The 14,086-nt window shown below is 46.4% G+C and overlaps 1 protein-coding gene across 3 annotated transcripts in view; it reads right to left on the bottom strand.

Moving 5' to 3' along the window:
• RAPGEF5 (Rap guanine nucleotide exchange factor 5) overlaps positions 1-6,147 on the bottom strand; it is a 160,294-nt gene extending 154,147 nt beyond the window's left edge. For 2 of the 3 annotated variants that reach the window (XM_054815308.1, XM_054815306.1), the window contains exon 1: positions 5,663-6,147. In XM_054815308.1, coding sequence (XP_054671283.1) covers positions 5,663-5,851 — 189 coding nt within the window. In that variant the 5' untranslated portion in view covers positions 5,852-6,147. The remainder of the gene's footprint in view (positions 1-5,662) is intronic. The other variant, XM_054815307.1, reaches the window with a different exon arrangement.
• Positions 6,148-14,086: the final 7,939 nt, after the last annotated feature.

The raw sequence follows: 14,086 nt of genomic DNA, 5'->3' as shown, positions 1-14,086 counted from the left end.
CATTTCATGTGTCACTAGTCACCGACCTGACAAGTTAAAGGATACTGTGAAAGACAATTATCTTAATCAAACACATTTAGCAGGAATATATAATAGGCCTGATTACAATAGGAAAAAATCAAGACTACTTACCGAGACTATTTTTAGTCACATAACTGACAAAGTGATGGGGGGTATTAAGTTACCGAGTAGAACCTCCACGGCAGGCTTTAAAGCAAAATGTCACCAGTATCAATCAGCCCACTTCGATAATACTTCTGACAGTAAAACTTTCAATTCGCTGAGCCAATCCAGTATTTTTGTGCGCTGATTTCAGCTAGTACAACATCTACACACCACAACACCACATCTTTTTGATGCAGGAGAAACTCCAAAGTTAAAGCGTCTATAGTATATATAAACACAGGTACCAGAGCAATTGTTGTCCTGATTTTTTTTCTCCTCTTCTCATTAACAACACTGGTCAAATGAGCATAAAGGTGCTAATGAAATGTGTTGGTAGCACAAAATTGGAAGCACTGTCAAAACAAATGTCAACAGAATGTCCTACAGGAAGATTAGAGAACTAGAATATTAGGAAAAGAGTGTAATTCAGCAGTATGAAATACAAGGTCACTCAGGCACTACTCATACGAGGAGCTGCCAACAAGGATATGGACTGCTATAAATGCCAGTCATTGGTGGGAAGGTTACCTGAGTACAAGGCAGATCTGTATGCTTGGCTCAATGAAAACACAACTATCAACCACCACCATAGTGTAGCCAAGGAAAGAAGAACTGGAAATTCTGAGTATTTCCAGCAGGGAATTTCTAATGTCCTGGCTAAACCTCATCTACAACATTATAGTTTCCCCAATCACAGGATGAATTGATTAGAGGAAAGTAACTTGAACGACATAAGCAACTGAAAGCTTCTTACAAGAGAGGAATAGAAGTTTAGCAAAATGTAGGTTGAGAGGTTCGGATACTTCATTTAATTAAAACAGATTGCATATGATTTTTTTCCCCTGCCAAAGAAGAGTTGTCTCCAACAGCACGACAACTGTCAGTGCCAGAATATATGATAGATATCTCTAATACGCTCCAAACCTCCAGCTATTTTCAGCTTGGGAACCTTCTGTGCCTGATGAGGATTATGTATGTTCAATACATTTCTCTTCCATGAACTTCTCCAGTCTCACCCTGAACTCATGTAAACTTTTAGCATCCATACCCTAACTCCTATGGTTTATTGTCAACCTGTAACCCTACAGTCAGTTTACATCCTGACATACACAAATAGCAAAGGTGTCACTCAAAACACAGCTAAGGTGAAGACAGTTTGAGAATGTTTGCCTGGCCAAAGACCTCTAAGAGCCTCACAAAAGTCATTACAGGGTCTCAGAAGAGAAGATAGTCATGATATCTCTTCAACTTCCAGCAAGCCAAAAGGCATGTCCCATGGTGAAGGTTTGTACAGGCCAGCAAGACTTTTTATAATATCAGAGTAATAGGGTTTGACACCATGATGTCCAAAAGGTTTTCCAGCTCCACTACTGTGACAAAGGGCAACATCCACGCTCTCATATAACAACAGTATTTTGCTTGTGTGTAAACATGAACCTAGAAAGAAGGAGAGGTTACTAAAAATTCATGTGTGTGTCTGTGCGTGTGCAAGGTAATTCCTCCTCCAACTTCTGAGCGCTTCCCTGCTCTCTCAGGAGACACTCAGGAGCAGCATTAACTCCATTAGGAGTCCAACAGAGTGTGGTGGAAAGGATTTTTGGCATGATGGAGCGAGTGCTGCACTGACATGCCTGCAGGACCTAGCCGCTGGCATTCCCGGTGCTTCCAGGGGCAGGAACATGTATTTCATCACTAACTACATGAAAAAGGGGAGGAAAGGAAAACATTTTGGCAAGCACCAGGAAGAACAGCAAAGACAGTTCATAACCAAAATACTCATGCTTACTACATGTACGCTTAACACATAACTCAAGGAGAAGGGTCCCACTTTCCAAAGATTTTGAGAAAGCACATGGCACAGGGGAACAGTTCCACAGGGCACAGCGACCCACCACAACAGGTCCTGCCTCTGCACAAGCTCTGACACACAGACAGAGACTCACAGACAGCAAAAGATTGGATCATTTTCCGCTGTTTTATCCAGTGGAAACACGGAAGCATCAAGCAGAGGACAAGGAGTAAAACCCACCCTCTCACAGGTCACTGTGCAACTGCAGCCTAATGCACAGGGCAGTCTCAGACACCCGTGTCGCACCTGCCCTAAGCCCCAGTGCTGGCAGGGACAAAGCCAACGTCGAGTTCAAAGTTCAGGAGCTTTTAAAAAAGCATTGGGTTTCCCTAACAAATGAATTAGAGGTTAGTTTTATATGTTATCAAACAGTTTCGTGCCAAGGGCCAAGGACTGAAAGGCCCAAAGAGATTTAAAAAATTTATTCCACCCCATGGAATTTGGTTTGCAAAATTTATTCCTTTTTTTTTTTTTTTTTTTGGTATACTACCCTATACTACACAGTGCTTCCCCCTCCCCCACCCCCACACCACAAGGCATATTTGAACAGGATGCAGTGAAGTACATCCTTAAAACAATTATAGCACCCTTAACACTTCCATTATATTTTATTATCTATAATACCCAAGCATGCACGAGGCACGCACGCAGATTTTTTCCCTACTTTATAGATGAGGAAGCAAACTGCACTGCAGGCGGTCCCTCAGCAAGTCAGCATCAGAGGCAGACTCCCTGCTCAGGGGTCATAATATTTTCCTAGGAAATTAAACAAGCCAGAATTTCAGCTGGTCAGCATTTACTTGAAAACAGCTCACCTAAGTGAGCAACATTCCTGATGAAACCAGCTGGACAAATAAGACTCTCAGCTTGGCATTTGAACAAACAAAAAAGCACAAAGAAAAAGTCACTGGAGAGGAAGATCAGACCAATTTTTTTTTATTTGGTTTTTTTTCAAAGGGATAGACGGAATGGAGATTCCATAAGCAAACAAAACCCTCCAAAAATGAACTTTGTATTAACCTGAAATATTTTGTTGAGGTGAAAAAAAAAGGAATATTTGTTTCATATTTGTGTTACTCTACCTTTCTCCAACCTTATTTTAAGGCTTTTTTTATTTGTCATGTTTAAAAGAGAAAATATTAAAAAATGCTGCATTTTATTATTATAATATATCCTTTCCCTCTCCCAAATACTGTCATTTTCAGGGTTGAAGTTATTCTCCATATAAACTAGCAATATGTGAAAAGTGTCATGCCCCTAAAATTCCATTTCTGGGGGGAAAAGACACATGCGTGGAGCAGACAGGGATCAACACAGGGCACTACTAACAGAGCCAGACTGCTCCCTGGAGTATCGCATGTGTGGGAGAGACCCTCCATGCAGCCCAAGTGTCCACTTGGTTTCCAAAGGGAACAAGTGACATTAATGTCACTACTGGGATTCCTAGCGCTACCTGTGCCTCAGAACACCTCACTAGACTCCTGCACTGCTGAATAATTCCAGATGCAGAAGAATCCCTGCAAACACAGAGACAGCAGAGCACAGCAGTCTCGTTGTCCGCACAGGATCAACCCAGAAGGTCCTGCTGGAGCCATATGGCATCCAAGATCTGCTGGGCTGGCTCCAGACTGATGCACAAACTCACCATCCTCCCCCCAGCTTTCTTCCTACCAGGATAGACAGTTCAAGAAAAACTTTGCCAGATGACCCAGAGGGTACTGGGAGGCAAAGCCATAGATGGCACCACCGTTACATCTGTCACGCTGTGTTTGCTGGTCTGTAACATGGCACATCAGCAAAGACAGGCAGAGCCTCAGCTGGGACTGTATGAAGCAAGACAGGACCAAGGCTTCAGCAAGCACAGCTGAGGAGCTGCACAACCCAGGAGCTACCCAGGCTTCTCACCAGGGTGTTAACTCACCCACTCCAAATACTTATAGAGTAACTGTTGTACCACTTGCTTGTCAAATGCTTTCAGAAGCAGTGAGGAATAACCATGAGGATAAACCTGAGCCTGCTCTGCATGGTGTTTCCCTGAAGCATCATGAATTTGTTGTGCTAAACCAGTATTTCAGACCTGCCTGCAAACAAACACCGTTACCAGCAGCGGTTCTACACTGCTTCTTACCTCCTCACCGCACACTTACTCTACGTCTCTGGTAGCATGCCTTTAAAGCAGAACAAATTAAACTCAATTCAGAAAAGGTCTCATCTTTGTTGGAAGAAAGATGTGTCATAAACATCCTGTTAGGGCAGAGCAAGACTTGGCTATTTAAAATTAACTGAATCCCCTTAGCTCTGTGTTCATATGGACAACTTATCAAGTGGATTACTATTTCACCTGAATTATAAAACTCATTACGTATCTCCATACCAACCAGTCTTTATTCTGTGGGTTAAGCTCACTTGAGGAAAAAAATGAATCTAGAACAGGAATCTGAATCAAAATACTACTCAGAAATAGCTTTCTGCTGTAAGCTTATATACTACTTTAATCCTATTTATCTGCCCTGCGTGCATATCTTCTTGTAACAAAGCATTCACCCAGGAAGCTTGGGGTTAAATTCATACCCTACCATATTGCACAACAACTTTCTCATGCAGAGAAAGCATTTATTTACATGGGTAAAGTACTACAAAGTTGATGAGGGTACAAATGTACATCATGCTGACTTCTAATTCCCTGCAGAGGCATTTATCAGTGCACCAAAACTACACGGCAGCTCACTTGATTCCCCACGTAGACAAACCCAACCCCATGCAGGTAAACCCAACCCCTTCATTTCAACTACTCAGACGGTGGGTTTCAGCGCAGTTTTGGCCTGCAAGTAAGCTTTGCAGTGACCTGATGGCAATCCCACCCCTGTGATACGGCTCCAGTCACAACTGGAAGATTTCACAGGCAAGAGTGGCCGCTCACCGCTGTGGCTCCCAGCTGCGGTAGCATCACGTCGTGCTTCACCAGGGCACTGCTTCTCACCAAGCCAGCCCCATAAAACCATACCACCAGCCTTTCTAAAAATGAGTGAACTCGAGTGAAATTTGGCTAGGGATTTCCACAATGCCCACCTGACCCCATGGCCCGTCTCTGGAGGCACGTGAGACTGGGGGCAGAGCACGCCCAGAAAGGCCTTCTAGCTTCAAAAACGTGGGTGCACATTGAAGTTCACTGCTTTAACACACATTTGCACAAGTGTCTGAGCATACCTGTGTAGCATCTCCTGTCAGACGAGCGCATGCATTGGCCCACACAAGTTCTGCCACACGGAGGGGAAAAGGAGGGAAGAGAAGAGCCACAGGAGGAACAAGGAGATGGGGACAGGGGCGCACATTCACCCTTTTTTTTTTTTACCAGATCTGGCAGAGGTGGGCAGAGCCCAGGGCCGGCCTGCGGGCACCCCCGCCCGGGGGCCGCCGAGGTGCCGGCGATCGCCCTTCCTCCCTCCCTGCCTGCCGCCCGCCCGGCGGTCCCCCGCGGAGGGCCAGTGCCGGGAGCCCGCGGCCCGCCCCCCACCGCGGCCCGGCCGGGGGCGCTGCGGGCGCCGCCCCGCCTGCCCAGGGCACCGCCGCCCGGCGGGCAGGGCGGGGGGCGGCCCCGGAGGGCAGGCGGCGGGGGCGCTGCCCCGGGCCGCCCGCTGGCTCACTCACCCGGCCGGCGGCGGCGGCGCTTTTCCTCCGCAGCGTCAGCCCGCTCCGCAGCAGCGCCGGTAGCTCCCGCAGCTTCTGCCGCAGCTGCACCGGCGGCGGCGGCTCGTGGGCTCCGCCGCCGGGGCTCCAGCTGCGAGTCAGCTCCGCGCCCTCACACGGCGACGGCATCTTCACGGAGCCCACGGCCATGCCGCATCCCTGCCGGGCTGCGGCGCGCAGACACGCTCGCCCGCCCGCTCTGCCCGCCCGCCTTCCCCTCGCGTCGCCCCAGCCCCGCTCCCACCCACAGGCAGGAGGCACGCAGGCAGGCAGGAGGCACGCAGGCAGGCACTCGCACGCACCGCGCTCCACTCGCACACCTTCCCCCGGCTGCGCCGAGCGCAGCCCCCGCACGCCGCGGCCCCGCCGGGCGAGCAGGAAGGGCCCCGCCGCGGGCAGCTCCGGGCGGCGCAGGAAGCCCTGCCGGCCCTCCACCTCTCCCGCCCCGCGGCTCCGGCAGTGATAAAGTGCAGGTAATGAAGAGGGTGGAGGAGGCGCGGGCGGGAAGAGGCAGAAAGTCCTGTTAACTCCTTTGCGCTCGGGGACCGCCGCTGGGGCCGTGTCCCCACCTCTCCCGGTGGCCGGCGCCCAGCACAGACCCCGTACCCACGGCGGGGGACACGCTCAGAGGCGGCGAGTCCTAGCTGAGGTGAGAAGGGTTCAGGCTCCTGCAGGGGCTGAGCGGTCTCCCTTCGCGCTTTGAGGCTGTCAAGGCCAGATTGGAGGAAGCCCTGAACTGAGCCGAGCCATCTGCCCCCATCACCCTATGATCCCCAGGGCTTATTTATGGCTGCAAGGGGTGAAGTGCTTCCCTACTCCCTTCCCGGTGGATTCTTGAGGTGTTTTGTCCTCCATGTCAGCATTCATACTGGAGAAACGGAGTAGTTCATCCCAGGTGAATGACTTGCTTCCAGTCATTCAGGTAATCCCTGGAAGGGAACCCTCGATGCCAGAAACCAATTCTGTTACTCTTTGTATAAGGAAGAAAGATATGTTTAAGGCATTCATCTAGAATTCAGTACCTTGAATTATAGGGGCTTTATTTAATCTCTGGAGTCTGCCTTTTCTACCTCAGTGGTACAAGCGTTGCTTCCTTTCTGCCAGACTCCATTCTCATCTATTTAGATCAGAGAACTGAATGTACGCTGGGGCTCCCCTTACATATATCTCCTGCCTTAGAGCTACAAATAAAGCTGACCTGCTCTTCCAGGTTGAATTCACCAGTGCCTAAATGTCTCTATAAATGACATTGTAGTCAAGCCAAACTCACAGACATGTTATGGAAAGCTGTCACCCTGTCCCAACCAAGAGGTCCCATTGGTTTCAGGGACTCACCTTAGTAGTCCTCCAGCCTTGCAGGGAACTGGCTTAACCATGAAACTAGCCTTGCAAAAAAAGCAATATTATTTTTTCTCACTGATGTGCTCCCTAAACCAGCTCCACTGGGATCACAGAGGTACCCATAGTGGAAAGCAGATGGCAGATGCGCCCAACGTGTGTCAGGGCACCCAGACACAGAACGGCCCCTTCCAGCATCAGTGTGACATTGGGTTATCTGTCACCTGAATGCAGCAGCAGTAGCCTGGCCTCTTGGTTACGCTGACCTGACAGCAGGCTGCTGCGTAAAGGTGATCCTGCCTGCAACCCATGAATGTGTGCTCCCTTCCCATCCCTTACATGGGATCTGGTAACAATCTGACTCTAGTCAGCTGATTGATCTGGTGGTAAAATAACACCTCAGAAAATAATGAATTTTCCTTTGACCAGACAGCAGAATTGATCTACTTCGTGACCACACAGCCGCAGGATCGAGGTAGGTAGAAACCTGGAAGCGAGGGAAAGCAGAACTTCTCCTTTCAGCAATCACCTGTCATTAAATCAGCTTAACTCATCCAGTGCATATGACTTCATGAGCAGTGCAAACTAGGCTGACCCAGGGACTCATGAAAAGGATGGGGTTTGCTCCAGCCGCATTCTGCCACCACCTTCTTCCTGCTGGTACCAATACTCATTGCCCATAACAGGAGTCAAATGAGGACTATCCCATCTGAAAGGTTAAGTGTAAAAGAATCATCTATTTTAGTGGAGTGATATGGCCTGTTGCATGATGCCTATTGCTGACACAGAAGACAGAAAAGAGACAGGAATGTGACAGCCCTAACTTAGATGAAAAGTGTGCTGCAGACCCCTCAACCCCAAAACGCCAGGGAGATCTGTGAGCCCCAGTTGCAAACATCAACACCAGCCCCTTTGCAAGGGCAAGTGAGATTATGCCATAAAGATGCTTTAGCCAAGGCTGTGCTGCATAGTCAGGTATGAGGAACACGGAGAGCGCTGCCTGTTCTGTGCGATGCCTTGTGTCCCAAACATTTCTATTATTTCACTTGATTTGTGCTCTCCAACTGCCCTGCAATGTGGTTTTGACAGCTGTGTTGCCTGGCAGTCACTTTGTCACAGCTCAGGATGTAATTATGAGGAGAGGTGTATCTGCACCCCGAAGAATAATGGCACCTTAGTGTACGGGCTTCACAAAAGGACCATGATCTTTGTCTGAGTCCTTAGGCACTGCTACAATACAAACAGCAGTAAGACAACTCAAAGTGTGACTTAATGTGACAGACTGGGGTATAACCAGAAGTAATTTGATTATGTTGAGAAAGGGTAAAATTATGCCAGTGCTCAGAATTTCTTGTTTGTTTTTTAACTGACCAAGATAAGTATAACTTGTGAACAGTGCCGAAAGACAAATAAATACGTTCTGCAGTGCGTTTAAAAATAATCAGCTGCCGGATAAGATAATTTGGACTAACAATTGTCAGGAAAATGGAGTAGATAGTAGTTAGGCCTTTCTATTTCTAGTTTGGATCATTCCAGTTTTGGGGAAGATCATGATAGGAATTGTTTAAAACCTTGTGTTGTTTTTTTGTTAAGTCACAGAAGGTTTAGCTTGGTGAATGAGTCTGATACCTGTTCTTTTTCATCACAGGAAAGTGGGGGGGGCAGAGAGGAGAACTAGACCTGGCCAGGAAGCATTTGGCAAAACAATTTCATTTAAAAAAAAACCCCAAAGTGTTTTGCACCCAAAATGTTGTGTTCAGAACATCTTGCTTTTAGCAAACTGTGACTGAAGGGAGAGCAGGGATCTGCAGGAACGTGGTCCCTATTCTGGACAGGTTTGGCCCCTGGCTGACTGCGGATTTCCTGCTCCTCGCAGGCACCAGCAGTAATGCAAAAAGATATCAGATCTACTGACCATGTGCAGGCACTGGGGAACTTACCGTTCTCTTGATTAAACACTTCTAATTTAGTCCGATATAAAGCAAAACCAAGGAGATACTCTCTCCAGTGCTTCTAGCAAGAAATCTAAGTTTGAATATACCTCCCAGAGTAGAGTCTGGACAAGGATTTGTTCTCTCACTTGCAAGACACTGTGTATAAATATAGGAACGTCTATGTTTAAATGGATACAGGATGGAGTCTGGAGACCTAAGCAACTCTACTGCAACTTTCCAGATGTGGGGCCTGGGAGTGTCTGCTTTTTTTGAATGTGTTTGTTTTTCTTTCGTGGTGTAGCACAATCAAAAGAAATGCAGTAAAAACAATACAAGTTGTTTCATGCCTGTATGCGTTTCATATCAGTTTTTAAGTAGATCATTGCAGAAAAAGAATTATCTGGAATCAGACATTTCCTGACAAAGCATAAGCAGCTCTCATTTTGGACTTAAAGTATTAGGGGTTCTTGACTCTGTCGGAATAATTGACAGATGCCACTTTGGTTCTCCCTGCATGAAGCGAAGATAGGTGGTGCTGGGATAGAACTGCAGAGTACTGGGGTGCAGGAGCTGGATGTGAGAAAGCCATCGACAGGCAGCGATCCTGAGCCAGCTGCTTGCAGCAGTCCTTTTTGAATATTTGCTCTCCCTGACCTGGCAGGAGGCGTTCAAAAGAAAGCAAGTTTTTCCAAAGCAACAACCCCCGCTGTACAACCAGCCAAACACCACTTCCCCTTCCCCAGGCGGTCCTGCTGGAGCGGGGATGGGGCGGGGGGGGGTGGTGGGGGGTAATGCTTTTCTACCCTTTCAGAAACTGAGTTGATTTTCTTCTTCCCATCTCTCCAGAAAGCAAGCAAGCAGGTTTTTCTTCATAACACCTCTTCTCCCATGCAGAAGGAGGTGAGCTCTGTGCTGCCCACCTTCCCCTACCATATCCAGATGAACCTCAAAGGAGGTCCCCTTCTGCAGGGCTCATCCTGTGCTCTCACGAGAATTGTATCCTACAAACTTCAATTTGCTGAATGTTACTGGCAGGTGACCATCCAGGCACAGTGGAGACGCACACTGCAGAAGTCCAGGCACCTCTCATGTTCTTCTGCTTTGGAAAGTCCTCATTGGTTCATCCAACTTCAAAACAAACCCAATCTCTTCATCCTCAGAGCTGCCAGGGATCTGCTTTTTGGCTGAACAACTGGCTTCGGGCTTTTGAATTCTTAGCTCCCTTCCACCTGATCAAAGAGTGAGATCTCAGTTGCATTTTAAATGTTGGATATCTCCAACTTACTGCGGGTATAAATACCACGAATCGATTATCAGAGCCATGTACATCAGGGGCATGTATGTGAGTTATGCATACTTTTTTTTTTAAAGTCATTGATTTAGTTTCTCAAGTCTTTTTTTTTTTTTTTTTTGAAAGAAAGATTTCCAGTTAGTTTAGTACTGTGCCATCACATAGGCCAAATATTCAGTGACTTAAGCTCAGAAGCATTGCTTGCAGCATTTCCGAGATGTGAAAGGCCTGCAAAACGCACCACACGCTCAGCAACAGAAAGATACCAAAATGGGATCAGGGGATGAGGAAGCAGGAGATCAGCACAGGGTGTGACTTGAAAGACAGCAGAACAGGAGAATAACTACAAAAAAAAGGGAAGAGGTGAAAGATAAAGGAGATGTATGAATAGTAGGTGAAATAGTTCAAGTAGTTTCATGGTTTGCATGACTCATAGCTGGAAAGGCTAAAGCTACCTCTATTAATTCAACCCTCCAGTTTTCTTTTGACGGGCTGTGAACCTCTTCAGCATCTGACCCTTTCCCCCGCTGCCTCACGCTATCAACCGCCCGCCCCTCTGCCCCAGCGCCGCTTCCAGGCTCCTTCAAATGGCTGCTCAGCCTGTGTATTGCCCACGACTCATCCAGGGAATCAGGACACGGTCCTGCTCTTGACTCTTCAATGCTCAAAAATGAGAGAGCTGAGGAGCATCCTGAGACTCTGGGTTTGTTGCTGCCGTTGTTTGAACCAGAATTATGGCAGTGGTCAGAAGACGGATGGGAGGGAGAATGTGTGTGGGGGTGTTTGTAACCCTAAATGGATTTCTTTTTGCATTTCCTTTAGTCATTTGGTCCTTGTTAAGACTCACTGGGCCATGACGACAGGGGCACTACTCATGTAAACGCAGCCAAAAGCATTGTTCGGTGCGTGGCAGAACTTTCGCTTTAATGCGAAGGAAGAATGCACTTGCTGTGGTAATTGTGATTTGCCAGAGCTAATGAACCTGACTCAACCCTTCAGTTTGATTTGTCTTTTTAACATACTTGGAAGCAGGGGACCTTATGACCCCTCAGGGAAATTAAAACTCTTAAAGCTCTCGGGTCTGGCCTTTTCTGTCAAAACAATGTTGTCATTGAGCTATTGCTCTTTCTCTTACAGGCCAAAATTAAACTCCAAAGCCAGTAAGATCCTCAGTGGAGTTTGTTCAGTATTTCATTGTTTTTAACTAAACATAGAAATCTCAAAATGACAAATCAATATCTTTTAATTAAAAATTAAATAAAGTGTCCTGGTTTCAGCTGCAGGGGGAGTGAGAGAACGGCTGTGCAGTTGTTTCAGCTGCCTGCTGGGTTAAACCATGACAAAAAGACAGACATAAATGGACCCATGCAATCAAGAAGTTGTTCGGACAGCTGCAACCAAAATTCGAGTTCATTTACCTCCAGGCAAATGGGCATACGCATGATTTTTTTTTTTTAAAGTGTCCAATGTGAGAAGCTTTACATACATTTACAGAAGAGATTGTGTAGGAGATTTTGAAAGAGACAAATTGCAATTAGGTGCTAAATTCTCACAGAAAGTCAATGGAAAATCTCCCATGTATGATTGATAGTTAATCTGCATAGTCATCTTTCCTTCCTTAGCTGCTAAATTCCATATTTATGTTTAAATTCATGTTTTCTGTTTTAATTCATATTTTATATTTCTTCTCCATATGTATAAGTGTGAGGATGCTTTAGCCTGATTTTGTAGAAACTGGGTTTAAGACACCGCACTGCCTCTTTATGCATCTGAGACTTCCCTGTGAATCTTCAAATGCTCAAGCTCGTCAAGCACATTTGACAAATTTGAAATCCAAAAACTATTAAGTCCTTAAAAGTATTCTGAAAATAGGCAGCCAGTTAAGAGCTGTGGTTAACGCTTCATTGAGGTAAAAAGTGCAGAGTTTCATATGAGACCTTGGAAAATCCAGATAGGGTCTCAACCTCAAGACACAAATCCATAGAAAATCAGGCTTCATTGATCCCCCTGCTCACAGAACCACTACAGAGCTGATACATATATATATATACACACACACATGTTTCTATAGCATATACATCCCTACAGTGTCCACTCAGCTTTCATATAAGCAAGCTACTGTAATGCAACGTAATGACTTCCTCGTAGGATTATATGATCATTTGCAAAAAGAGATATTTGCATATATCTGCACACATACATGCAAGGTCGCCTTTTGTTTTAAGTACAGTGTCAGTATCTCTCACTGCCTCCATGTGAACAGGCCTTAACCCCACATAATCTCTTTGATGAAGGGAAAGTACAAAACCACATGCCAAATATTTTGAGTTTTCAGCAGTAACCTGGATCCATCATGGCAAGCTTTTCCCAGGGACAGTAACATCAGTAAAATATTTTCCTTCCAATTTCTTGAGAGATTGGAAAAATCAACAAAAGAATAGCATGAGACCCATTGCCAGAAATAATATTACCATTTTAAACATGAAACCATCTCACAACATCTTGTGAGTAACGAAATGCTTTAAAACATTTTCTTTAATTTGGTTTGTTTGTGTTGTGTTCTGGTTTTTGTTTTGCTTTAAATGTGCCTGATTTTTCCTGCTGCAGAAGAGCGCTGCAGCTGTTGAACAGCAAGGCAGATAGATGACTGGAAGAGAAAGTCGCATCCGATTGGGTTCAGAAAAGAGTCTCCACTGTACAAGGGATGGCATATGTTTGCTCAGTGATAGGTTTCTCTGGGTTTGTTAAGGATAATATTTCCTCCCGGTAGAGGTACAGCCAGACTAGCACCAGCAGAGGTAATAAGGCTGTGGACAAATCCAGGTGGCTTTGTCCTTTCCCTTTGGGCAGCGTTGAGCTGGGAGGACTCCCTCCAGCAAGTCTGCTGGCACAAGCCAAAGGCCAGGGAGAGATGTTGTCTTCCACATCTGCCAATGCGGGAAGGCCAAGTGGTCTTGAAGCAAGCACATACCTATGGTCTAGTAAATGGTTTTTGAAGGGACCCACACAAGGGCATTTCAACTCATTTCAAGTTACAGCTTGATGATCCCTCAAGCTGCACTCCAACAGCCCTCCTGGGATTCCTGACTGTTCAGTTGTCCTGTGGGACAGCTCTTCAAAGGGTCTGTGGAAAAACATGATCAAAGCCATCTTTTCATTGTTTTTTTAATGACCCATTCCAGGAGGCAGTAGACAGCAGGGGCAGGGAAGGAGAGGTGGCTGACCAAAACAGCTCACCCTGTGCTGGGATATCCAGCGCACCTGGAGAAAAGAAGAAATTGGCTGTGTTCTGCCTACCCCAATCTCTTCCCCCTTCAGCCTCCTTTAACTGCTTACAGACACCCCTGGAGATTTCTGAAAGGCAAAAGGAGCTGGGGAGTTAAAGAAACTGGGAGAGCAAACCAGTTTGCCCTAGGACATAAACTGGTGGGTCCAGTAGAGACCATCTGTGGAAGGTTATGGATGCTGGCTTGTAAAGAGAGATTGATTTCAGTAAGAGCCTCGGCTACCTCTAAAGACTGAAAATGTTTATGATTTTTGATCTTGCCAGCTGTACTTCTATGTAAGAACAGTACCAGCTCTGGGGTGTGCATGCATTTAGCTGTCTGAAACATGTTTGGGTCACCTGGGAGCACCCAGAACTGTAAAACAGGACATTTACATGTCCCCTGACAAACCACATCACCAGCCATGCAAAACCTGCTGGACAAAAGTCATGGCAAACACGCAGCATTTTTCTGGACCTGTGCATGAGAAAGACATAAGATGAGTTTTCCTTGCCCATGAGAAAAAACATGTTCCCTCTCACTGAAGCCCTGAAAA

This window comes from Grus americana, chromosome 2, assembly GCF_028858705.1.
Source record: "Grus americana isolate bGruAme1 chromosome 2, bGruAme1.mat, whole genome shotgun sequence".
In the NCBI taxonomy this organism is placed as follows: Eukaryota; Metazoa; Chordata; class Aves; order Gruiformes; family Gruidae; genus Grus; species Grus americana.
Note: the sequence above shows the minus strand (reverse complement) of the source record. Positions and strands in the feature narration are given on the sequence as shown.